Source organism: Haemaphysalis longicornis, unplaced genomic scaffold (genome assembly GCF_048455015.1).
Source record: "Haemaphysalis longicornis isolate Haplotype H1 unplaced genomic scaffold, Haemaphysalis longicornis Haplotype H1 scaffold_2, whole genome shotgun sequence".
Taxonomy (NCBI): domain Eukaryota; kingdom Metazoa; phylum Arthropoda; class Arachnida; order Ixodida; family Ixodidae; genus Haemaphysalis; species Haemaphysalis longicornis.
In genome coordinates, this window is record NW_027526295.1 from 114,801,582 (window position 1) to 114,828,706 (window position 27,125).

General features: G+C 46.9%; 2 protein-coding genes across 2 annotated transcripts in view; one reads left to right on the plus strand and one right to left on the minus strand.

Moving 5' to 3' along the window:
• The window catches only part of LOC144168234 (monocarboxylate transporter 13-like), a 61,679-nt gene extending 43,690 nt beyond the window's left edge, over positions 1-17,989 (minus strand). The window contains exon 1 of the mRNA XM_077697262.1: positions 17,868-17,989. The gene's annotated coding sequence lies outside the window, so the exon portion shown is untranslated. The remainder of the gene's footprint in view (positions 1-17,867) is intronic.
• Positions 928-25,165, plus strand: LOC144168235 (uncharacterized). The gene is made up of 4 exons (XM_077697263.1): positions 928-1,033; positions 11,807-12,096; positions 21,782-22,238; positions 24,843-25,165. The coding sequence occupies exons 1-4, from the start codon at positions 928-930 to the stop codon at positions 25,163-25,165; spliced, it is 1,176 nt and encodes a 391-aa protein (XP_077553389.1).
• Positions 25,166-27,125: the final 1,960 nt, after the last annotated feature.

Genomic DNA, 27,125 nt, shown 5'->3' on the forward strand with positions numbered 1-27,125 from the left:
TAGAGTAAAGCATCGTTCTGCGCAACCGCTTTCGTAGAAGTTCGAGTTATGGAGTTGTCATTGTAACCGTCTCCTTCTCTACCCCCAACAGCAATCTCCCACTACTTTATGATCTGTTAAGCGGCAGTACTGTTTTGAACGTAGTACTTTTTGGCTTCTCGCCAGGTGCAGCCTAATGAGCCTGATAAAGGTTTACTACCTTTACGGCGGGTCAATAAAATATCTACAAGTATTGTGATTAATAAATTTACGCTGAACATATACACTTAAAAATAAACAAGGCAGTTCACAGGAAACAGCGTCAAACCGCACATTTGCAATGCTAAAAGAAAAATGCACTCAACACAAAATGGGGCGACCGCCGCGGTATCACACCCGGAGCTGATGCAGTGACGCTGCGACTGGCAATCACCGCGCCAAACTATGTTGAAAGTCTGCCATAATGAGGGACGCAGTTGGCTTTCTGGGAAGGCACGTAAGGCTTCATTCCGTAGGGAGGCAGGTGAAAGGTTAAGGTAATATCTTGACTATTTGATCGAAATTTTTGTTATGATTAGTATCATTTCTGTGGGGAAAAAACAGCCTCTTGAATGAAATAAATTTTATTTTGTCTTAATTTCGTCCTTTTAGGCTACAAGTGCTGGCCCTTGAATTCTTTACGGCGGAAAGCGTTTCATTTCTTTCCGGCACGTTCACAGGAAGGGGGAGGGGGCAGAAAAACTCTTTGATAAATAAAACAAAAACAGTTTCGGATTTGGTAGGCGCAAGTCTTCCGAATTGATTTGTTTCGTGTGAATTGCCCTTACCGCCTATTGCACACACGTGTCCAATGTTCCGTACCTGTTATCGCAGGTTCGCACCCGACGTGTTCTGTAATTCGTGGTGTGGGGATTCTCCAACGTAGCCTAACTAGGCATAGTACTCGGCATGCTCAGCCTCATGGCACCCAGCCGGTCGACCGATGTCGACAATATCACCTTCAGCGCCTTGGTCGCCAGCTGCGTGGCCAACTACCTCACTGCCTGCACAGTGGGCAAGTATAATCGCGAATGGAAACGTCTGCCTCGAAATTTCACCCCTTTAACCTTGGGGGTATGTGTACAGGGCAGTGATTTCACCGGATGCACGATGTGAAGAAAAGGCGCATGACATCGTGCGCATCTGCCTAGCGGTAGTGGCAGTGTCGGTCAATCTCCCTAAATCCGGATGCTTGCCTTACAAACGTGCGCAGACAGACAGACAGACAGAGAACTTTATTGAGGTCCAGAAAATCCGTGGCAGTCTTAGTGACTGCGTCCTGCGGATGCGGGCCGCACTTGCGCAGGGGGCGGAAGTCCTTGTTCCTCCGCTCTCTCGCAAGCAATCTGGACAGCCCGGAGTTGAGTCATGTACTCTTCACTTTGTAGGGCTTCTTCCCACTCTTCTTCTGTTATAAAGTCACCGCGCGGTAACGCAGGGCATTGCAAGAGCATGTGATTTAACGAGCATGTGGTGCTACTACATTTTGTGCAGTGCGGTTGGATGTCGTGTGCGAAGTGGCTAAATACGCTTCTCGAGGGGAATGTACCCGTTTGGAGCATTCTAAAGGCAGTGGATTGTGATCGCTGAAGCTTGGTGTGCGGGGCTGGATATTTCTTTCTCTCTAGCTTGTAGTGTGCCGTGATCTCGTTGAAAGTTTGTAGCGGATCTCTATACTCTTCCCAGTCGCTGGTCGTCGAGCGTCCTACGCTGCCGCGGCGGGTGATTTCACGCGCGCAGTCGTGGGCCATCTCGTTGGCGTTGGGAATGTTCTCATGTATTTCATGTCCCATGTGGGCAGGGAACCACGTAATGCAGTGATAGCAGTCCTCGCTTCTGTTGTTAATGATTCGCGCTGCTTCCTTGGCTATCGTTCCTTTGAGGAACGCACGGACTGCTGCCCTTGAGTCCGAGTAGATGTTCGGTCTCGAAGGGTCGGCCATAGCCAGGGCAATCGCCACTTGTTCTGCGATAGCGGGTTTGTGTGTAACTACGGATGTTGCGTTCAGTAGTTTGCCAGCAGGGTCGGTCACGACCGCCACGTATTTACTGGAACGGCCGTATCGTGCTGCATCCACGAACGTCGACGTTCGCCGCCCTTCTTGTGCAATTTTCAGTAGCGCCTTGGCCCTGGCCGCCCTCCTGCCTTCGTTGAATTGCGGGTGTATGTTGCGAGGGATGGGCCTGGTTTCGAAGGTCTCCCTGGTTTTCCCATCGAGTTTTACTTGGTATGCTTCAAAATCTTCGGGGATGTGCCCCGTGGTGAGGAGTATGGCCCTCCCTGCTCTCGTAGTTAAGAGTCTTTGCTTTTGGGCTTCCCTTTGTGCCTCGATGATCTCCGTTAGTTTGTTGTGTACACCCAGTCTTTCAACCTTTTCAGTGCTGGCACTAATAGGGAGACCAAGTACCCTCTTGACGCATTTCCTAATGAGCGTGTCGACTTTGACCACCTCGGTTTTGGCCCAGTCTACCGCTGCTGCGACGTAGTGTACGTGACTCATTAGGAAGGCGTTGTAAAGTCTTAGGAGGTTGTCTTCCGTTAAGCCCCCTCGTCTGTTCGATACTCGTGCGATGAGTCGGATTGTGTCTTCCGATTTCTTGGCGAGCTTTTCTATAGTTCTTGTATTCTGTCCTCGGGATTGTATCATTAGCCCGAGGACCCTCAGTGTGTCTACTATGGGGATGGTTTGCCCGTATTGCGTTTCGATTCTTATGTTCATTTGGTTAGGGGGTGGTTGACCTCTACCGCCCTTCCTGTTAGACCTGTACAGGAGCAGTTCCGATTTCTCCGGCGACAGCTGGAGACCCGAGTCACGGATGTAGCTCTCCGTTGTCTCGAGCGCAGTCTGCAGGGCGTGTTCGGTTTCTGCTTCTGATCCTCCAAGACTCCATACCGTGATGTCGTCTGCATAGACGGCGTGGTTGATTCCTTTAATTGTACTTAATCTGTCTGACAGTCCTTTCATGGTGAGGTTAAATAGCAAGGGAGACAAGACGGCTCCTTGGGGTGTTCCTTGCGGCCCCAGCTTGAATTCTCGTGATTGGAGGAGTCCGATCTTGATTGTTGCTTTCCGGTCTCTGAGGAACGACTTAATGTACGAATGGAATTTCGCCCCCAGGTTCTCTTTGGAAATGGCTTCAAGTATGAATTTGTGCTTAACAGTGTCGAATGCCTTGGTTACGTCGAGTGCTAGGACGCCTCTCACGTCTTTGGAGTAGTTGTTCAGTATCTGGTGGCGCAGCATTAGCATCACGTCCTGGGTCGATAACCCAGGCCGGAAACCCACCATGTTGTGCTTGAAGACATCGTGTTTCTCGATGTAGTCCGATACTCTGTTTTGTACGACGTGCTCGAGTACCTTTCCAATGCAGGAAGTAAGGGATATGGGTCGCATGTTGTTGGGGCCCAGAGGTTTGCCGGGTTTGGGGATCAGTATCACTGATGCCGTTTTCCACTCATCAGGAACTTGTCCAGTTTCCCATGCCTGGTTGGCCGCATTCGTCAGCGTTCTTACTGACTTAGCATCCAGGTTGTGGAGGAGCGTGTTGGTGATCCCATCGGGTCCCGGGGCCGATCTGCAGTTTAGGTTTTGCAGGGCTTCCCAGACCTCTTGTTCCGAGATCGGCTCGTCCAGACCGGGGTTCGCTTCGCCCTTGTACTCCGGGTAGTCCTCTTCTCCGCTTGTCCCAAGGGGGAGGTAGGTATTTGCTAGTTCTTCTAGGATGTCGTCGTCTGTTAGACCTTTCTCGCGCTGTTGATGTAGGATCCTGTCGATCGATATCTGTTGATTGCTCTTGGTTTGCGTACCGTCGATGAGAAGTTTGAGGAGATTCCATCTCCCCCCGCTCTCATACGGCCGTCCAGTTGTGTGCATATTTCATTCCACTTCTGCTGGTTCAGTTCCCTTGCATACTTTTCTATTTGTTTGTTGAGGAGCGCGATTTTCTTGCGAAGTCTCCTATTGAGCTTCTGCGTTTCCCACCTCTTTCTGAGCGCGTTTTTGGCTTCTAGCAGGTGCGCTAATTTATTGTCCATCGCTTCGTACTCCGCCGGTGCTTCAATTTCTTTAGTGACCGCTTTGACATCGTTTTTTATGATCCTGATGAATTCGGTGAAGGTATTGACTTCCCGCTTGTCATCTTTGCGTCTTTTTCTGAAGGCGTCCCAGTCTATGATTTTGGGCTTCCTGGTACCGGGGTTGGCAGTTTCTGCTTCTATCTTTGTTTGGAGTATTATGTGGTCACTGCCCAGATTCTCCTGCAGGTTGACCCATGTTGCATTCCGGCTGTTCCGGACAAATGTTAAGTCCGGGGTCGTGTTGCGCTCTACCGAGTTACCCAGCCTAGTCGGGAAGTTGGGGTCGGTGATTAGAGTTAGTGAGTGGTTGATTGTGGCTTGTAGTAGTCCGGTTCCCTTCCTTGTGTTGGCCTGTCTCGAATAGCCCCAGGCTTCGTGCTTCGCGTTGAAGTCGCCGGCGACGATCAGCGGGGCGTGTTTGGAAACTGCCACTACCTTGTGTAGGACCTCCGCGAAGGTCTGCTGGTAGTCCGAGGGTGGGCTGTATACGTTGAGTACGTATATTCTTGCGTTCCATTCTCGATTTGGGATGATTTCAATTAATAGGGCTTCTAATTTTTTGCTTCTCAGTTGGATCTGATGTTCAACGTAGGAACATTGCTTGCTGATTAGCGTAGCTATACCTCGCAGGTGATCCTGCTCCAGGAAACACTAGAAGAAAAATGCGATTTCCCGGGATACAGAACGGCCAGCAAACGTGCGCAGGGGACACTCTTCGGTCGTCGCAAGACACGTACGCGCGAGCGCTCGGCATTTTCTTCTTTTTTTTTAAGTGCCGGGTGGCTGCCGCAATCTTGAACAGCCTCCCTAAGGGTGTGTACTTGGTTTAACCAACGCCGCCTGTATTAACATTGCCTGACGCGTCGCGCGCTTTTCAATGGGAAGGGTAGGGACGCTTAGTTCAGGCACTGATCCGCTATGTGGCGCGTGCCGGCGGACATCTCGCCTTACGTCACTGCTCGTGAGTCGCGAACGCTGCACCCACTTCTACGACGTGTGTCTGTCAGCTTGCCTGTTGGGCTTCAAGGGCCGTTTCGCTTACATCTTAGCCGTGACGGGGCGCTAGTTCTGTGGCGCACTGGGGATCTCGTTCAACGTGTCGCTCGCTTCCTACTTGCTGCATTTTTCCAAAGATAAGGATGGAGGCGGACTGAAATAGTCTAAGAACATACTGATTGTCGGGTAGACATATAGCTAACAGAAAAACGATATTTTCGGATGGGGCAGCCATTATTTTACTGATATTTTTCTTTCTGGAGTATTTAGAGAAGAAATAAATTGCGTGCACGTTTTTTGTTCAGGCGCTCACTTCTACGATTACTTTCCAATAATATCACGTGCTTGTAAACTTCAGAAAATTATAGGAAACAAAAGGATAAGCAGCTGCGATCCCGCCACGCTGTCCGGGTGCTTCTATAGTACAGTCCTCAATTTTAGAAGTGCGTACCGATGCGGAGTGCGAACAGGGGGGGTCAAAACAATACCTAAATGCGGAGGGGATAGAGGGGGGATGCCCCACTCAGAAAATTTCAGGGCCTGTGATCCAAGTAGATAAGCGCGCAAAGCCGGCATCAGCCTGCGGCAGCGCAAGGGATTTTGCTTCGTGACAAAGGAAGTTTTATCAGTGACAGACCAAGACAGACAGGCATGGTGAAAAACAAGAAGGCGTAGGAGCGCCGCCTCGGGAACGCTAAACAAACTTTCCACTATTTTGCATAGTTTCCGAGAAGCGGCGCTGGCTGGCGGACACGGAAGCACGCTGGAAGGCTACGGAGCGGGGAAGGGTAGGAGAGAGCAACAGGAGAGTGGCTGTTTGGCCATTTTTCGCTCACGCGTTAGGCACTGTTTATACAGGCGGCGTTGGTTTAACACTAGTGCGTAGGGGCGGTCGCCGCGAGACACGCGCACACAAACGCTCCTGATTGTCTTGGTTTTTTTAACTACCGGGCGGCAGCCGCAATCTTGCCCAATTTCCCTGAGTGGGTGCGCTTGGTTTCATAAACGTGCGCAAGGGCGCTGTTTGGTCGTCACGAGGCACGCACACAGGCGCACTATGTATTTTAAATGCATAGCATTTTAGTAACTCACAATGTCACGCGGCGTTGGCGTGCCTTGTCGTAGTCCGCATGCACGTCTTGTCGTAGTCCGCATGCGCGCCTTGTCGTAGTCCGCAGCCAGGAAGAAATAAAACAACAGTTTCCGGCGCCCGGTTTCGAACCCATGACGCCGCGGGCGGAACGCAAGGTGCCCGGCGCCCTACCGACCGAGCCACGAAACCGACACACATTTCGACGCACCGAACGCGCCTTATATCCTTCACTCATTTCTCGTTTGTTTCGAAAGCGCCACAAGTTGTCCCGCGCCTCCAAAAGATGGCGACACGGGTCCCGCAATCAAGAGATACGACTTGCCGGCGCACCCCCTCGGAAATGCTGTGCATTTGATCGTGCCCCTCGCGAGGGGGATGTCTTTTTGTGTGTGTGTGTGTGTGTGTGTGTGTTGCACCTAACTGGAAATAGACCCCTCCACGTTTCGGAGAAAAGGGGAGGAGGAGAAAAAAAATATAATATTCTTCTCTTTGGCGACTTTAATGACACCGGTTCTTGGTGGGACCCTGCATAAAATGTCGGTGGGAATTCGAAAGCAGTCCATTTGTTTAATTTCTTTTTCTACCCTTTTTTCTTAGAGTGTATCACTCCTCAAAGACACCCTTGCACGGGCTATACGCTCATCTAGAGATAGCTATTTGAAGACGCTGCTGCCGAACTTTATAAAGACTGACCCAACTAAATTATGGAACTACATTGGTGACGGAAAGAAACCTCTGACGGAAATGGCAATTGATGGCGTGATCGTAACTGACCAAAAAGAGATTGGTGATCATTTTAAGGTGTAATTAGCTAAAGGGAGAAGCTCGCTGGTCTGGGGGAGAAAACCCTGGATTTCCTCCCTTTCTCTAATCTTCCAACAAGTACTGCTGTTTAGCGATAAGCCCAGCCAGGGCCGCGTTTGACCTCACCCATTTTTCCTTTTTGCACGGCGTGAGTAATTAACTTTTTTTCCCACTTCTCTCATTATTCCTAACATACGGTAACTGCATTGCTTCTGAAAATGATGATCACGCCAGTGGCTTCTTCACTGCAATCCGGAAAAAACCCCAGTGTGCCTTTCTTAGCTTTCATTGTCAATTTCTGCTGGTCAACACAGCACCACCCCCTTTAAATAGTGGCACTGGCAGAGGCAAGCGCACTTTGAATCTCAAGAAATCCAAAAGATATAAGATGGTCCATACTACTGGATATCCAAACGCAGTCACCGCTTTGCAGCGCACATATAGGGGTTCGTCAGTAAATCTTAAAAGGCCTGAATTTCATACGTCTCTGTAAACTCTCTAAGTAAATTGTTGACGTAATTTATGTAGAAATTAATAAATACCTGGAATCAAAAGGACAATTTATGACCACGTGAACAGTTGTTTTTTTATGATTGGGTCTAAGTGTTTTCTCCTATACATCCTGCATAGCTGCCCATCCCAGGCAGCACAGAAAACTTTGCCAGCCTTTGGCCATTTTCGGCCGATGCTTGGATTATTTGGCCATTGGAAAAATTTGGGCTGCCAGAGAACTTATATTTTTTGGCATGCCCAAACATACAGAATACTTGTCATAGAATACTTGTCTGCTTTGCCAGTCGAGGTCTTTACACCAAAGGAAAGCGTCTGGCCATGGAAAACCTGTTTTTTTATTTTCCTTAGCGTTCACTATCGGGCGGTCGCTGCGGGGCTGAGTTGTTGGTGTTCCTGGTGACTTGGCACATACCCACATGGGGGTCTGGCCAGGAATCAAGCGCGAGAAGGGCCAATGTGCCCGCTTAAAACACCGGAATGGGCTTACGTGCGCGCGCTCAGATGGTCCGCTCGGCAATTTCTTTGTGTTTTAAACTGCGGACACGAAAAATGACGAATTGGTCAGCAGATTAGCTGTTAGACAATGTCTTACAGCAACTGCACAGTTCAATTTCTCCTCGATAAATTTCGAACGTGAATTATGCGGCACCGCTGTGACGCACGCTGCTCGTTTCGATTTTGGGGCCAACGCCGGCTCGCTTTTATCAACGAAGCTATTATTGGGATCTACCAGATCATTTAACCATACAAATGCTTGAGCTTACCCATCTTATGAGCCGCAGTTCTATCGTGAAAGCTGACTGTGGGATATTATTATTAGTGGAGAACTCTGACGAAAAATTTGTTTATTAGTGCACATAACCGCCATACACATCGTCCGGCCATCCTGTCCTGCATCAGGGTACGCACGCATTGTTGATGCGTGTGTGGCACACGTGCAGATTGAGAACTTCGTCCGCATGCTTTACCGAAAAAAAAACGCGCCTTCACATTGAGCACATTTCTTTCCTGCTATAACGGTTTATGCATACAAGACCACATAACCGATGGTTGGCACAGCAGCTGTTACGTACGTGATAAGCGTCATAAAACTGATATTTCAATCCACTACATCTCTCCCTTCACTTACCCCTACACTCTTGCTGCGCCCCGAACACCAACACCACCAACCCTAGGAATACCCCTACGCACCAAAACCCTCTCTTTTCTCCTCTTCCTAAGGCGTGCGAGCGCGAGCTGGCCAGCTAAGGGTGGGAGGACCAGGAATGCCCCATCGCTCTCACCCAGACTGTTGCGCTGTCTCGCGACTTTCTCGACTGAGAGAGCCGCCCATTTGTAATGCCTGGCATTCTTTGCCGAGCACCCCTACAGCCTCGACCATGTAAGGCACTGAATTATTACAAAATTACGGAATTGGCGGAAGTAACACTTTTAATCCTTATAATAGCGTAAATGGCAATAATGGGTCGAACAAAATTTAAAAAGAAAATAAAGAAATAAAAGTAACATTTTCACGGACAGCACTGACAAAACCGAAATTATGCAACTTTACATCACCCCAAAATAAAAAATTATACGAAAAAATTCCGTAAAAGAATGTTCCACATACGAATAAAAAACAGCGAAAAAGAGGAAACCGTTTCATGATGATTGTAGAGTTGTAACGCGCCGACCCAATGGAGGCGATGAGGCGCGCCGTAGTGGAGGGCTCCGGATTAATTTTGACCACCTGGGGATCTTTAACGTGCGCCGAAATCTCGTACACACGGGCGTTTTTGCTTTTCGCCTCCGTCAGAAAAGCGGCCGCCGCGGCCGGGAATCGAACCCGCGACCTCGTGCTGAGCAGCGCAACGCCTTAGCCACTGAGCCACCGCGGCGGGTAGGAAACCGTTTACCCCCTGCATTTCCACAAACATGCAGATTTGGCGATGCTAACAGCTTTATCTTTACAATAGTGTAGATGTATATCGTAGATATGACGTAATGTCCAAAAGGAAGCGAAGAATAAAAAAGAAACAGAAAATTTTCAAAAATGATCTCAAAAAATCACAAGTATGCATCCCAATTAAACCTCTGCCGCAAAAGCAAAATGCGAAATAAAACAATTCGCGAAAGAGCATTCGATATATGTATAAAAAGCCCAAAGGGCCCAACGATGCAGCCCTCCTTGCATCATAAAAAACTCAATTACCAAAATGAAGGCACTCCATGGCTATAATTGTATAAATGTACAAGAATACAATTATCGAACGCCTTTCGCTGCTGATAGCCGTATTTGGCTGTAAATAACTCACGCCACACAAGGGGCATGAAAATGCGATGGATTAGATGGATAGACAATTCTCTGAATTTCTGCAGGTTTTTTAGCTCAATAAATGTTTTATATTCCAATCCCGCTGTCGTTAGAAGGCACCGGTAATGCAAAAATTACCCATAATAAATAATATAGTTGCGGGCAGTGATAGCACGAACATTTCAGAAGAACTTTATTTCATAGGATTCCCCCGCAAACAACCCAGAGATTACGCCAGGCAAGTTGAACTTGGTCATTTGTACTGTGCCTATACGTTCTAGCTGAGAGCGAAGACTTCTAAGTGTATTCGTAAGGTGCCAGGGCAATTACATAACGTGCTCATGTATGTATTGGATTAAGCAGCACTCTAGATAAATTGTCGTATAATATTACTTGAGTTGATTTTTTTTTACCAGGCGTTTTCTTCTATACCTTTCGGCCCATGTGGGGCCTGTACTAAACCGGTATGCTTGGTAAACATGCTTTTTTACATATTTTATTAACCTGGTACCGCAGGTAACTGTTTTGTATCGTGAATGTTTGGTTGCATTGCGATGAAGACCTTCTTGCGGAACGAACAGCGTAAAATTGCATTGCAAAGGTCTGAAGAAATCCCCAATTTTCGGATTTTCGGACACCCTTCCTTCTCCAGCAATCTCATTATAACTATAAACACCCACCCGATGTACGTTCCCACCCTTGGCCTCACTGAACAGCAAGGAGCCCCCATCTGCCTAGCAACCGCTCTTTAGAACGACGGGACGACTCCCTACGTTTCAGGCAACCCTTATAGGCTACTTGCCGTATAACCACGACGAGACCAAGACCTCTCTAATAAAAGAGCCTAGCTCCATTTAGGTGCACCCTTAAAACTGCCTTACCCCACTTCTCTTAACTGGCCCACTAACGCATCTAAACTTTCTCTGCAGCCCAGCCCATTACAGCCGCACGTGACCAGACCTCATCGTACTCTTAGTTGGAATTTTACTTTGGTTAAAAACCTTGGCCATGTTTTCTGCTTGTTTGTAGGAATTTTCGGAAATCATTCAATCAGTATTTATTATTCATAATAAGGAATTCTCGAGTTAGTTTTAATTCCCGTCCGGCATCCGGCGTTTCTTTCCTGTTCTTGAAGATACCACAATTTCTGACGTTTGGCAACGCTGCACAAACTGTTTGTCCCAAGATAGCCATTAGATTCTTGTTTCGTCTTCTTTCTTTCTTTCTACTCTATTTTCGTTACTGTACTACAATATATATCTGCTTTGCATGTCTATCTGCCTATGTAATACCCCCTCATGGGGACCTTTCATGTATTCGCAATGAATAAATAAATAAGTAAACCAATAATTATACAAACATTTCTGACCCTTGATGTTTTCCGAAAATTCTTCATATCTTTCGGGACGTTTTCTACTCAAGCATATTGTGTGACCAAGTCAGCTCCACTCATTGCTCCTGGAGACTGTATCGTCTTTAATTATAAAGTCATTTTGTCTCTGAAGCGATCCACAATCACTTCAACAAAGGAAGAAGATAAACGAGGAGACAGGCGCCTTCCACTGAGGAGTGCCACTAACCTTGCCAGTGCTTTTGTCTTTTGGAGGCAGGAAGCCATGGGGATATTTGTCACGAGAAACATTCCTTCATTTCAGAGACCGCTCGTCTGCCTTGATAAAACCATTCTGATCAGGCTCTCTCGTTCCTCTTTTTTTTTCTATTTCTCTCTTCAATCTACGTAATAAATTCTTTATTCGACTGTATTCTTTTGCCTTATCTGGTTCTTTTTAATGAAACAAATCTTCTTGGCCAATCCCCCTGAGTGGGTATGCGCCACTTTATGGGCCACCACCACCACCACCAGATCGCCATCTTCTTGGGGGTTCAGAATTCCCGGTCTTTCTTAGTCTGCCCATACCCGCGCCGACGCCCGCCTTCTAGCCGGTCGCCTGCATCACGAGCAGGACATTCACGCTCCCGATCCATTGACTAACTTCTTGTCGACTACCAGCCGGCCGTGCCCTTGACTGCCCCGGTGGCCAACCCATGGGGCGTCGAAAGAAGCGCAAGGGCAAGGCGCACGTGGAGCGCCAGGACCCGTATACGGCTGACCAGAGCCCCGCAAAGCTGCAGCGTCCAGCCTCCTCAAAGAAGTCCACTTCCTCTGCTGCCGTAGTCGCTCACAGTGACGTCGTTGGCAACTCTGTCACTGTTGCTCCAAGTGACACCGTCGCCGGAGTGGCCAGCGTTGGCAGCACGGAGCCATCGCCGACCACATCCCGAGAGAGCCCAGCTCCCCGGGTAAGCAAGAGTCTGCCTACAGCCTGTCTTAGCCGTCTCTTGTCCTTTTTAGTTGAGGGAGGGGGGGGGGGGGGGGGTCAATTACTGGGTTTTTACGAAGGTCGCTACGTAAGGGACTCGTTAATCTTTGTCGAGCTAAACAATTTTGAAGGCTAGTTTACTGGCATCCTAAAATTTTTTAAAGGGGCGACGAAGCCAAGAACACGTTCTGTTTGTTAAAAAAGGTGCTGCGCACTAACAATAATGGTACGAGTTTTATCTGAAACACCCAAAACATAATCGAGACATTAAAATGAACATGACGCAGCGTGACTCCAGCCACATTTCGTCCACTTTTCTATGACGTACTGAATCTTCTTTGTGTGACTGGCGCACGCCGATTTGAGCGACCGCCAAGAAACATGACTGGGCGATTGCAGTGCTCCCTACAGTGACGTTTCACCTTATCACTTGAATGCGAACGTGCGGTTATAACACTTATAACCTGGATTTTAGCGCCGGCCCATATTGCGGAATCATGACGCAAAATTTCAGTGTTTTACAATATTCCTTGCGTTTTTCGCTTTGACGGAAAACGCAAAAAAAATTTTTGTGGGTGCAGTGGAACTTAGTGAGTTAGGGAAGGCTAGTTCTTTTATTTATTTATGTATTCATGATACCTTTCAGGCCCATGGAAGGGGATAAAGTAAGGGGGAGCACATAATTTGTAAAGGGGAACTAACGACAGAGAGACAAAAAATGCCAAAAGGCAAAAATAAGCACAAGTAAGGAGTCAAAACGCAGAAAATACAAGGTTTGAAGAAGGAAAAACACAAGTCAAAAAGATGAACTCAGGTTAACAAAATGGTATTACAGCTACGGCAATTCGGTATGTATACAATCATACGTATATGAATGCATAAAAGACACAGCCAACATGAGCACTTCCGAGATAAGGACTATCGCCAAAAGTGAGAAACATTAAATAACAAGTACACAAACATTGAAGTTCAGTGAAAAGTTACGGTGGTATTGATCAGATACATGGCGCTGAAAGGTTTCGTGGCATGAAACATGCGCTAACGTCGGGGAGATCATTTCCGAGGCGTATAGCACGTGGGAGGGCAGATGAATAAAGGCATGCGCGGTACCATAAATGCGTGAGAAGCTGAACTGATTGTACAGTCTACGTTACGTGTAAATGGGTGTCGGAGATTAAACTCGAACGATCTCGAGGAGTAAACACATTTATGAAATAGGCATAAAAGTGCTAAGGAGCGACGTGTGTGTAACGGGTGAAGGCAGCATTCATGTTTAATCTGGTTGATGCTAGCCTATCGGTCGTAATTCAATGATATGAAACCAGCAACTCGATTGTTAATCGACTCGATCATGTCAATTAGATAGTTTAGATGTAGAGACCATATAGACGGTATTTGTTGAAAAGTTTAGCGGTCAATTTCTTCGCTTGGCAACACTGGAAACGGTCACAGACATGGCCGATACGCCACGGACACGGCGCAGCCTGGGCCACTGCGGCCGCACGCCGAAGAAAAAAAAAAAGACACCGGCGTGCGTCATCTGCTTCGTTCCAATCCGATTCTAAACTCTGGCGCCAACAGAGATGTGATTAATCGCACTCACTGTGAGCTCGACGCAATACTTAAGCTCCATTCGATTCAGACGCGATGCCCTCCAACGCCGGCACCGTTGCACGGTGCGCCGCACCAAAGCGCTCGATTCGCCGCTGCAGGAATGGTGCCGTGCACCGCGTCGCTCGATTGCTCATGGTGCTGCAGCGGTGCCGCCGCGGTGCAGAGAACCGCTGCACCTGCTACGGAGCAGGTGCAGCGATTCGGTGCCGTGAGCGTTGGGGCGTTGCAGGTTGGCAGGCGGCTACCGGCAGTTGCGGCGACCGCGTGAAAATGTCCGTTGAGCTCGAAGATGCGTGGGACAAGCTTAGCGTCGCCGCTGATGCGTACGACGCAACCCAGATGGCCGTAAACATCCAGTTTTAGAGGACGACAGGCGAGGATGATTAGCAGACGACTATGCCTGCACCTCGCTCGATTGTAAACACGCAGGGGCGCTAGCGACGGTGCAACCGGGACGCACGGCACCGCGGAACCACGCTGCTGCACTGCGCCGGCACCACAGAACTTCCTCTGCAACGATGCCGAGCACCCCTTCCGAATCGAATGGAGCTTTTGTGTTCGGCGAAGAGTTCGTAACGTGAAACACAGTCACGTGTTTCACAGTCGTGCTTAGCACGGACAAGGGCCGCCATCCCGCGGAGCCCTACGTAACGAGTGACGGCGCACTTAGACGGTTGCATGAAGGAGAAAAGGGGTGCCTGATCTGCGGGCCGTGCGCACAACGTCGCCTAGCAATAGACGCTTGACCACAGATATTGCGGCGCACACTTGGTTGCCTGCATGCATTCCACGCCATTGAATGCCGAGGACAGAAGACGCAAAGTCTAGCTGTGGAAGGACGATTGTTTGAAAAGCAAGTTTACGAACACTAGACAGGGAATTGCGTAAGTTGCGTCGTAGATAACTAAGGGATCGAGAAGCTTTTGCGCATATGCTAGAGATTGGTCTGGCCAAGACAAATTAGAAGTGAGAATGGTGCCAAGATATTTCTTCGGCGACGTCCGCGTTATCAATTTATTGTTTATGGGATACGGAAAATCAGAGTTAATACGTTTATGGCTAAAAGTCATTACATTACATTTATTTAAATTTTGTGTCATGTGCCAGGTGTCACACCAGCATAAAATCAGATTAAGATCATTTTCAAAGGCCAGATGATCGTATGAAATAATTATTTTATGGTATATAATGCAATCATCAGCAAAGAGCCGAACGCATGCTGTTAAATTTGTACTCAAGTCGTTGATCTGAATTAAAAAAGAGTAAAGGGCCTAAAATGCTGCCTTGAGGTATACCAGGAGTCACGTCCGAAAGATTGGAAGAAAAATTGTTGACTACACGGAACTGCTGACGGAATGTAATAAAGTTGCGAAGCCATGACAATGCAAGTGAATCTAGACGAAGAGCCGATAATTTTGTTCTGAGGCGAGAATGGGCTACATGGTCGAATGCTTTTGAGATGTCCAGAAAGACACAATCAGTTTGTAAGCTGTTGTCCATGTTACGGTGCAGACCAGTAGTGAATTCGAATAGCTGGCTATGACACGACAAACCTTTTCTGAAGCCATGCTGATTACTAACGAAATGCTGATTAGATTCAAGATGGGTGAAAATGTGTGATGCAATGTTGTGTTCGAGCATTTTGCAGCACACGCATGTTACGGAAATGGGATGATAAAGGTTGGGTGCGCCTTTGGCGCCATATTTATGAACTGGTACAATGTTACCTATTTTCCAATCAGATGGTAACTTACCTGATGCTAATGACTGGCGGAAGATGTGGTATAAGAATATGCTCGAAATAGTAATGGTGCCTTTTAGTATTTTTGAGTTGATATTATCAATACCTACGGAAGTTGAAATTTTTATGTTGTGTATAAGGCGTTCACTGCTAGCAATAGTTACCTCTATAGATTGCATACATGCCCAATCGTGCTCGCGAACATCTGGGACGCTACCATGGCTTTCCAGGGGGTATGCGGAAATGAAAAACCGGTTGAATACACTGAGGCACTCTGAATTGGGAACCGAAGCTAGGTCGTTATTTTTCAGCAAGATCTTGTTCGTTCCGCATAAGGGGGAAATTTCTTTCCAGAATTTTTTCGGATTTTATTTTAGTAAAGAACAAAGGTCATGTGAGTAGCATTTACTTTTAGCGGCATCTATTGCTGCACAGTATGTGTCCAGGAAACATTTGTGTTTCTGCCACGCCTCGCCTGTACCAACCCGCTTCGCTCGTTTGTAAAGCTGTTTTTCTTGCAGCGCTGCTGCCGAAGGGACTTCGTGAACCAAGGGTTTAATTTTAATTTCTAATCGTAATTAATGGAATATGCCCGCCTACTACGTCTGTTATTTTGTTTTTGAAGATTAGCCAGTTTTTTTTAATGTTTCGAGAATCAAAAGATAGTAGAAATGTTTGATCGAATATTTCAAGTTATGCACTGATGAGGTCGAAATTCGCTTTATTGTAATCCAAAATTTGTTTGGTGGAGAGACCAGTAAATGGTGACAGAATTTTTAATTCAAATTGGAGTACGTTGTGGTCAGAGAGGCCTTCTAGGTTAGATATTGGGTTAATGGTTTGCGGGGCCGACGTAAAAACTAAATCTAAAATGTTTGGTTCACGGGTAGGTTCGTTAAATATCTGTGAGAAGTTGAAATCTAAAGGAAGGTTAATGAACTCGACGAAAGTTAGGCAAGGGGATGACAGCATAGCCTAATCAATGTTCGGAAAATTGAAATCGCCAAGAAGGTAACTGTAATCAGAAGGCCACGTCATGATGGCTTCAGAAATGCTATCTCTCAAGTTCTCTACGAATGAATTTTTACAATCAGGCGGACGGTAGCAAACTCCAATCAGTATGTTACCGGAACGTGTAAGACACGTGGCCCAATGGGTTTCAAGTGCTGATTCTACTGGGATGGCTTAGACGCAAGGGTGTCTTAATTGCCAGCAGCACACCCCCTTATTTGCGGTTGATTCGATCGTTGCGATAAATGGTGTACGTATTGTTATCGATTTGAATTTCAGTGTGTCAAGTACTTTCGGGCAAAGCCATGTTTCTGTGAGTGCGAGAATGTCAGTATTACTGTCTTCTAAAAAAGAGCTGACATGGCTGCGTTTTGGTAGTAGGCTACGCGTATTAGTGTAAGCTAGCGAGATAAAAGGTGCGGTGCGACAATGCGTATAAGGGTGCTGCGGATGCCATGACGCGACACTATTTAGCTATGCATGGGGTTAGGTGATGGATGGCGTAATGGGAGGGACCACAGAAGAAGGGCCCGTGGAAGTGACTGACGGAATAACAGGGGGAGCAACTAAAGCAACAACCGAATATGTGGCTTTGTCGTAAACGTATGCATCATTATATACTCCAAGCTTGTCGAATGGGAGTTTCCATGACGTTGCAAGATATTTTCGAAAGTCCAGCAATTTTTTCCTTGCCTGCCTCATCGGTAACGAAAAGACTTCGCTGATAGAAAACGTTGTGCCTTTTACTTTGCTTGCGGAAGAAAGGATGGTTTGTTTATCTTTGAAAGAAGTCATTTTAGCAATGATGGGCCTCAGTCTTTGCAAATTTAGTTTTTCGTTGCAGAAACCAATTATCTTTTCGGACGCAGCCCAGTCTTCTGTTTCGTCATCTTTAAGTCCGAAAAAAAAGCAAGTTCACCGCCTTAGCCTATTGCCTGCATCTTCACACCAGGAAGTAATTTTGTGTAGTCGGTCCGCGACATCAAGAATGTTTATGCTTGCTGGTGGGACAGAGGAACTACCAAAAGAAGGACAGTTTGACTCCAATTTTGCGACTCTTTCACATATGCACAGGATATCTCCTGTTCATCGTTTCCTGGCTGTCTTTGAGCGTCCTAATGTCAGCCAAAACAGAGACCAGACCTCTTTCCAATTTTCAGATTGCTTACAAAGCACAATCTAATGCTTCTTATTCAGTTTTGCGGAGCAGGGTTCGCTTCAACATCACCAAAAGTAACAGCAAAATGTTTAACAATCGGGAGCCAAGGCTAGATTAGACCAGCATCAAAGTTTCCTTCGCGGCAATCAATTTACGAGGGCACGACACCGCTAAAAGGAAGCAATTGCTACTGCGAACGCCTGTGGCAAAAAACGTTGTAACTAACCTGTAAAAAAGCCTCTTAGAGTCGTCCATTCGCGTAGCGGTGGCGTGTCCAACGTGGACGCTTGCTAGCCGATGTTTATATCCCGCGTCGCTCATGCCAAGGGTGGTAGTGTAGGATCCAGGTTGCCAGATTAACGATGCGGAAGCCTCCAATGTTTGCGAAAGTGGCTCGGAAATATGCCACGGTCGAAAGCTGCCCACGGTGACGGGTAGCCAGACGCAGGGCTCTCAGAAACTGGCCGCCAGCAACAGGGTATCCTGTAAAAACAGCCTTTTAGAGTCGTCCATTCGTGTAGCCGTGGCGTGCCCAAGCATTTTTCAGTTAAAAAATGCCGTATTACCTCTTCATGGCCCCTTTAAGCACAGTGCACCTGGGCTGGTGGTTACAATGTACAAAAAGGCCATCGCTAACTTTTGCCCGGACTGTTGGTGCGGAACTGTCCCAAAGTAACGACACAGCCACTCAACCTAACCCGGGACCCATGCAATCGACTGTTTTTGACCTAAGCACACCTAGCATTAAAGAAAACCTATTTAAAGCAGCGATGTAGTAAAGTGCCGTTAGCAAAAAATACCAACTTGGGGTGAATGGTATGTGAGTAAAAAAACAACAATAAGCTTGTCACAAATATTGAATACTAAATACACGATAGAAATAGGGGGGGGGGGGGGGGCATAATAGAACTCTCGACCTAATTGTCAAAAAAGCGATATATAACACTACAGCACAGATCAGGGGGGCGGAACTGCATTTGATCATCAGCGTTTAATGAAGCCAGTTGCCTCAACAGAATAACAGAGCGTCGTACTTGGCTCCATCTAGGCAAAATTCTGATGGCGGTTTTGCTTCTTTCTCCACGTCCTCCATCAACTGTTTCTAAAAATTAAGTCAAATAGTGTGTAGAAAATTTCAAAAAAGAAGGTACACATTCAATAGGCTGACTATACATGCGGAGGGGATTTATTAAAAAGCAAAAAATATATATGCCCAATAATAGTGCGAGTGCGGACTGCGCATAAGTTAACAAGAAACGAAATAGCACGGTTATCGCGACATGAAGAAGAAGACGAAGAAGACTTTATTTTTCAGCAGACGTTGTTACAACTCCTGCTGAAGGGGCAGGAGCTAAAGGCATTGAGTGCCTGACGAGGGCTCCTGACCCTCAACGTTCAACGTAAAAGCGCAACGTAAAACACTACGGTGTGGCACTGCAGGACGAACGTGGGTTACAAATAAAATGACGGCGGTTTGTTTAGATACGCTGCCACCGGGGAGGAAAACCTTCGCATCTGGAGCATGCTGCGAAGTCTTTAAAGGTAGCGTACGACTTCAATATCATCCACGTTTGAGTGACGTTACACTATTCCAGAGCGTTGAAGTGGTTGATGGCCGGGCTGCGCCTACGAAACAGGCAGTGCAGGCTTATAGGTGGCTGCATGACGAGCATACACTGTACGCATAGTACCTGGGACGGCGTTTCAGATAACGGCCAGTTTGGATGATGTATGGAAGCTCGCTCAACCGCGGTTTTCCTGACGACTACACAAGCTTATAATCGAATGAAGTACGTCTTCCATAATCCGTCCTGGGGTGCCTGCGAGTTGGCCTTCTTGAAGAGTGCGGTCAACCTACTGGGAACTGAAAATGGGGCACAGGTGGTAGCATTCTCGTTCACTTTATTGGTCATGTGTGGCATACCGAGCAAGTATATGAAATGGCAGCCCACTTAACGGCATGACAGCCGCCTGTGCACGATGAGGTACGCAGGCTGAGAGCAACGCTCGAGTAAATAGACGTTGTTCGCCAACCCCATTCTACCCCCCGTGAGCTGGACATACTCCACAAGACCTAATCGCTGCATGAAAGCGCATGGAAGAAACAAGACACGCTTTTTATAGACTCAATGTAGTTCTTCAATCTGTGTGTCAATCAACATATCAAATCAACAGTTTCACCTCACACGCCGAGTGCATGTGATAGTAAGGAATGGTTTAATTATGGCCCCATCGGTGCTGCCATTTTTTTTGCTTTTTTACCTCTTCTATTCTCGGCCTCCGCAAAAAAAAAACAACTCCATGATAGAAGTATTCGCTACTTTAGATACACGTAAAAAAGCCCAGGTGTTATAATGGTTGGCATAGCTGGGTTCCGGGTCGACGGACATTTATTGCAAATATTAATGCCGTGTTATGTCGTTAGTGAATCTTCGGGTTTTATTGTGGCGCCCGCCATTGTTCAAAACTGCAGCGTCAGGTCTAAAAGTTCGGGAAAATGTTGCATTAAAGCGGTGTCAATTCTGAATTTTCCGCAAACGCGGTTCTTCCTCAGCTGATATTGCGCTGGATGTTTTAACATTAATCAAGAGTGGTTGCAGCCGTCCACTCATGAACACTCGTTTCCTCAGCAAATCACCCGTTACCGCTATTTTTCTCGAACGCATTGCGAATGGAAACTTAAAAACGGGCAACGGAATTCGCCACAAGAGGAAGTCACAGAGCCACGATTCACCCAAGCAATCGCGTCGAGTGTTATGCCACGAAGAAAACAATATTCGGAAACTAGGCCGATTGAAATCTACGCCAACAACCTGAATTCTATTCAAGGAAGCCTGATAATTGCTTCCGAGGCTTTCAGATTTTACGACTAACGCACCAAAGCTACACCTAGGCTGTGCGGCGTACCGGCTCCAGGTTAATTAGGACCGGTTAAAAATTTTTAACGTGCGCGGAAATCTCAACACACAGGCGTTTTTGCTTTTCGCCTCCATCTGAAAATTAGCCACCGCCTTCGGCAGAGAACCTGAGTCCTTGAGCACATCGTTTGTGAAGGTCTGGAAGTGTTCTTTTAACGAAACCTGGTCGCAGGCAAAAAAATAACTCTATGAGATTTACCATACCAACTAAATACCTGATGCCCACTTCAGACAGTTACTCGTGGCTTTGTCCTTCTCTCCAGTTATCAAACATATTCTTTTCCATCTTTTATCGTGCGGGTTCGTGCTGACTTTTTACTACTTGTTTTGCAGGTAATCCGCACCTTATTTCAGTTACCATTTTTGGTATGTCTGGAGATGGATATTCAGGGCGCTTTAGGCATGTTCAGAGAAACAAATTTAGTTGCCTGTCGGGAACACAGCCGAACAATGCTACAAAGGATAATGCAAATCCGCATAATACAGGATATACATAAAAAACAGTAGCACGTAGAGTAAACTCAATTTACGACAATTGCTAATTTTTTAACTTTATACCTGGAGTTTTACATTTACCAGAAGTGCGAAAGCATTAGTGGCACCAAAAATAATCACATTGAAAAAGTAAAAAATTAACGTCATCCTTTCGGAGAGAACGGGCGTTGCATGCCGCGCACACTGCCGTGCCCGTACCAGTTTCTCCTTCGGCCATCTTGCAAAGCGATTTCTGGTGGTGACCCAGCCAGCGTGCACTTCTTAAAGAGACGTAAAGACACCCTTGTCCCCATGACTTCGCCAAAACAAGCCGCCATGTCCGTAGTGGGGTTCAACTGTCTTCATGAATCTACCTTGCACTAGGCCTGAGACCACTTCCTAGGACAGAAGAAATCACTTATTCGAAGTGCGAAATGCTCGTCACTGGATGAGACGTCACCGATTAATGTCTTTACAGAACCAACCCAGCACGACGCGAAAAAGGCAGTGCGGTTCCATTTTTCCGCCGGATATACTGGTGAAGGAAAATAAACACTGCACTTGATGGGACCGCAAAGGTAGTGTGGTGACACTTCTGTGCTATCATTCTGCTTCGTGTGCGTCTTTGAGCCGGAATATTTATTGACCATAAGTGACGTCATCGTTGTGTTTTTTTGTAATGTGCGCAGTGTCAATACCAATTTAACAACGCACGGAAACGCTTCTTGTTCCTTTGGGATTCGCGCAGACACCGGAGCTCCCAGCGGTGGAGAATACCGGGCCACCCCAACCGAGCATCCCTGCCGCTGCCCCTGAATCTTCCCCAACGTTCAAATATGCGTCGCCCTGGGACGCCGCCACTCCAGACACCGACCCCGCTACGCCAGTCGCCATCCGCAAGCCCGGATTGCAGCATGACAGCGGATCTCCGGCGCGAGCTGCAACGTCTACTTGCACGGCTGGAGCATCTGCGACTCGCGAGGCAGACGGCAGAAATACCGCGGTGGTGCCGAACACGGGTGGTCCACTACCCAACGAGGCGATTGCGAAGATTTACAGGGGCACGACTTCAGCCCATGGTTTTCCGGAGTCTACGCGCGCAGGATACGAAAGAGAATCCAGTGGCGGTTCGATGGCCCACCACAGTGACTTAAACAGCGAAGTCAGGGGTCAACTCGAAGCACTCGGAGCCATCAAGCCCACCGGTACGAAACGCTACATATGACGAACCAAACACAGATGAGGGGAGCTTCCCTTTGTTAGAGGGTGTTTGTGAATTTTGTTGCACCCTGCTTCCGAATGGTAGAGTGTGGCTACTTGGCTGTACTTGGGTCACAGCTTCGGGTATTGGGTTGGAGACAGTTTGTGTAGACGGGACAGGTCAGGTATGGTGTCCGTTTCGATTAAACGGAGTGCTGTTTGATCCTGCGTTTGTGATTTGGGATGAGGATGTGGGAATTTAATTCGGGTTGCTTTGTAGTAGCTTAGAATTTCAAAATATATGGGCATATCAGGAACATAAAACTCTGCTTGAGCGCTGTCAGCTCGGGGAAGGGAAGGGCGAGCACAGGCGTCAGCCTCTTGATTGCCGTCTAGAGTTTAATGGGCAGGGGCCCATCTGATTTTGATTGAAATAATTGATATATAGCCCATTGCTAATCTGTGAGCTGTCTTGCCGATGTGCCCTCTCGCCCATTGCCTGCAGGCGTTTTGAGAGCCAGGAACAATGTTCATTCGTGCATCCTGTTGACCTGAAATGATAGATAGAGCGACCTTCGCTTCTTCTGCTTCAAGAGGTGATGTCCGCACGCTAGCAGTTATGGTACGTTGGTCTATTGGGTTGTGCGGCCCGAGGGTGACTATGCCACCGGTACTCGTAATGGCAGTAGCTGTGTACCACGTGTACGAGAAATTACCGTATATTCTTTCGATATTATACCATCTGTCCAACCTTCTGCCGTGGTAGAGTGTAAGGTTCATGTTTTTAGGTCTGGCTGTTACTTTCAGGGCCCTGGATATGCAATCAGGAATCTCGTGGGTGGTTGCGTGCACGGTGTCATGTATTCCGTAGCCCAGTCGCCTGATGGTTTCCCTGCCAGTGTGGCTAGTGTTTAACCTCTCAAGTTGGCCGATTATATGTGCCTCGAGTATTTCTTCAACAGTATTCCTGATTCCCAGTCATTTAATATTTATGTCGGCGTCCATTGGGGTAATCCAGGCGCCATTTTGATTGCTTTTCTAAGTGCTGCATTGAGTGTTTTGATAATACCAGCTGTTAAAAATACGAATGGGGCTGAGTATGCTACTCGTGAAGTTATTAGGGCATTGAAAATTTTTAGAATGTCCGCTTCTTTCATCCCGTTCCTTCAGTTGGTTTACTCGGTTAATCATTCATAGTGTTTGTTCTGTTTGTTTTATTAAATGTTGCAGGGCTGTTCCGCAGCCTTTGTCCTGCTGTCAGCTCCACCACATTTAGTGTCTTTACTGTTGGGATAGGTATCCCGTCTAGGTTGATTTTCATCACAGTAGGTGGTACGTATTTTTTCCCGCTGTTCTTTTTATGATTTGGGGTAACATTGATTTTTCCACCGAGCATTGTAGTCCACACATTTCGTACATCAGAAAAAGCCGGCATCACTGGCGTCCGCGAAAAGTCTGCAAAGCAGCTTACGTTCGGCATGCTGGCAATTTCAATTATATAGTGCACACTTCATAGTGGTTGTGTAAAAAAATAACTCACCAAGACGGGTGATTATATAACAAATCTCGTCCGCAGTCTCGGTCAGTCTTAATATTCTATAGAGGCAGCGACACAGCAGGAAGAATGGATGGTGCTTCTGAAAGAAGCCGTGGTTGTAGGCTAAGTCGAGATCATAAAAGGTTCATCGACGAACATAGCCAACATTGCCGTCGTCTCATCTAAAAAATATGCTAATGCTCCTCAGAAAAATTTTCTTTGTGCGACGTTGCATCCTGGCGAATGCGGCCTTGCTAAATAGATGGGCCCTACAAAATGTGCGGACAATAGCTTTCACTGTTTTTTCCGCGCCTAGATGCACTCACAAAGCTGCAGTTATCGCCTGCACAAACTCGCAATTCGAGCTTTGCTTGCTGCAGGAACTGTCTTTTCTGCTATATTTTTTTTCTGCGCGTTGTTATTAAAAATGGCTACAGAATGCCTTCATTGCTATCAACCAAAGTTAGGCAGCAGAAAGCAACCACTTCACTCAGTAACGGAATTAGTGCCCAGACTTTGCAGAACACCAATATTAATTGATTGGTTGATTGATTGATAGATTGAATGATTGATCAACCGAATGACAAACTGGCTCACAGATTTATTTTTATTTATTTATTTATTTATTTATTTATTTATTTATTTATTTATTTATTTAAATATTTATTTACTGATTGAATAAGCCTTTATTAAGTGAATTTTCGCAATTCTGGCCGGCTTCCCGCAAAACATTCAGCCATGTCCATAAGGCGCTCTGCTAGCCAGAGCTAGACTCCCAGGTTTGGGTTCGACAGCAGGGCTTTTCAGAGTGGTTCAGGTTATGGTAGCGACCACGGAACGAGTCTGACCCTAGCAAGTTTCTAAGTCTTCTGAAGTACCTAGAGGAGCAATATTTGGCTGGAATATATCACGTTTGCCAAGTCTATGCATTGGAAGCCCTTGTTTAAGTCGCTCTAAAAGCATTCCAAACACGAAACAAGTCTAAAAACTGTCCCACAGGTCCTTCAATCAAAACTCAAGCCATGTCTCCTTTTGTTGTAGTCAACCTGGCTAACAGTGCTCGCTTTCGCAGGCTCGATGGGACGTCAGGGTCCGGCCAGCGGACATCTCGAGCGCCTGCGTTCCTTCCTGGGCTGGGCGACGTGGGCTATGGTTCACGCATACACCGGCTGGATCGCCTGGCGCTTCTGGGTGCAGCACGAGACCCTGTCGCTGGGAAGTGGCTCGTGCACTGACCCCGTCCTTCTCGTCATCATGCTGATCGCCACACTTTCGTACTCGGCATTCCTCGTGCTGCAAATAACTGGCCTCTGGGCGCCTCTCGTGGACACGCTTGTCGTAGTCGGCAACGTCATCGGTGACGCCATGAACAGATATGCGTTCGTCAAGCCGTGAGCGCTTTTTTCTCTATATGAACTTCCCATTTGACTTGTTATTGGAATTTTGTGTGCTGAACGACATTAACTTAGGCGTCGATGCGTGCATTGCACTCTTAGTCAATTCCTGGTTATCCGACCCGCATGCAGGCGGGCTGCTGCGTCAATTTTAAAGCCGCTTATGAAGCGGCGGTTCAGACGGCCTCGAGCGCAAGCGGCCCGCCAAACACGCGGCCCACCGAACACGCGGCTCGGCGTTTAAGCGGCTCTCTTGAGGGCCGCCTAACCAGAGGGCCACCGAAACCCGGGCCGTGTGATCGGCGGGCCGCTGGCCGTAATTTTTCTACGCGGCCCGTAATGCTAATCTATTACCGCTTACGAAGCGGCCCCGAAATCATACGGCCCCTTAAATAGGCGCCAAAAAAGAAAAAAAAAAGCCACTCGGTCAGAATTGATTTTATCCGTTTTTTTTTTCGCTCGCATTGCCAGGCCAACGACAGCACCCCGTGACAAATGCTCTAACACATGTTGCGCCATACAAGACACACAACGTGCACATAAGCACATATACGCAACCCTACGGAGAATCAAACCTACAACACATCAACAGGCGGACATCATAACCACTGCGCCACGACCCACGGGCTGCTGGGGAGTGCAAACATGGGCTTATAAGTATTCTGCATGCTGTTGCGCGTCAAGCAGGAGTATTAAATAACACATTCGGTGTCGAGTGGCTTTCTTTAGACCCACGTTTTTTAATCGATCTGCCAAAGAGGAATAATACTACGGTTTGCGGGAATTTAAGTACATTGGTACAAGTGGAAACCTTTTGTCATGCTGTGTGCCCGTTCCAACAGTATGATGCGCCGTGCGGGAATTTATTCAATCGATGCAAATGGAATATATAACACTTCTACCTTGTTAACTAAAGTATTCTTGGACATTGGCGGAAATAACTAGCACGTAAGGCGCACTCTCGTGCTGAAAATAAGAGCTGTCTCGTCACGAGGGGCAAGTATTCCAAGCATTAAATGGTCTACTGAATTTTTTCCGCTCGTCGTAGCTCTTCTGATGGCGCGGTTAGATGCCTTGACCTTTTTTGTGTAATAGGGGGGGTAGTAAATTACGCATCTTGCAATGTAATGAACCAATATTAAATCACTCAGTCTATATAACATTGTGTTGCGGTGCCTGCAGAATTGTTGCTTTGACGGCGTTCCAAGCCCAGCTAAAGAGCCGTCGGACGGCCCTATAGATACTGCGTTCTTTTTTACGGATCGCGAGCACACATAGAATATCTTAGCGTTTTCTCGCGCAGACCAGATAAGCGCTCGGCCGTTTAACTTTTTAACGCTCTGCATTTCCAGAAAAATGCAGGTTTCGCGGAAGTTCCACCTTTAATCGTTATGATGTTGTAAATGGAGATCATTGGTCAAACGAATACTTTGAGAAACTAAAAATTAGGAAAAATATAAAAAAATGACGGGAAATGGCGAACCGTATAACGCCCTGCTTTTCCACACTAACGCATATTTCGCAGATGTTCCAAATATAATCGCCTTGATAACGTAAATGGCGATAAGTGGGCAGACGACATTTAAAAAAAGGGAAAATAGCGAAAATAATAAAAAGTAGGAAAAATAGAAAAAGGTGCAACACGTGGCATTTCCACAATAATGCAGATTTCACGAAAGTTCCACCTGTAATCGTTATAATAGGGTACATGAAGTTGATTTGTCAAACTAAGTGTTGAAAAACTAAAAATCAGAAAAGTATAAAATAATTACGGACAATGGCGAACCGTCTAACGCCCTGCATTTCCACAATCATACAGATTTCGCGAAAGTTCTAACTATAGTGGTTATAATAACCTAACGGAGATAATTTTTCGGACGAAATTCTAAAAATTATTAAAAAAGAAAATATTTAAAAAACGTGGTTGATTCCTCTTTCATATGAATAGCTAAAACGAGAGG

Coding starts and splice junctions, on each gene's coding strand:
- LOC144168235 (XM_077697263.1), top strand. CDS start 928: ATGCTCAGCCTCATGGCACCCAGCCGGTCGACCGATGTCGACAATATC. Junction 12,097..21,781: donor GAGAGAGCCCAGCTCCCCGG/GTAAGCAAGAGT, acceptor GGATTCGCGCAG/ACACCGGAGCTCCCAGCGGT. Junction 22,239..24,842: donor CGGAGCCATCAAGCCCACCG/GTACGAAACGCT, acceptor TCGCTTTCGCAG/GCTCGATGGGACGTCAGGGT.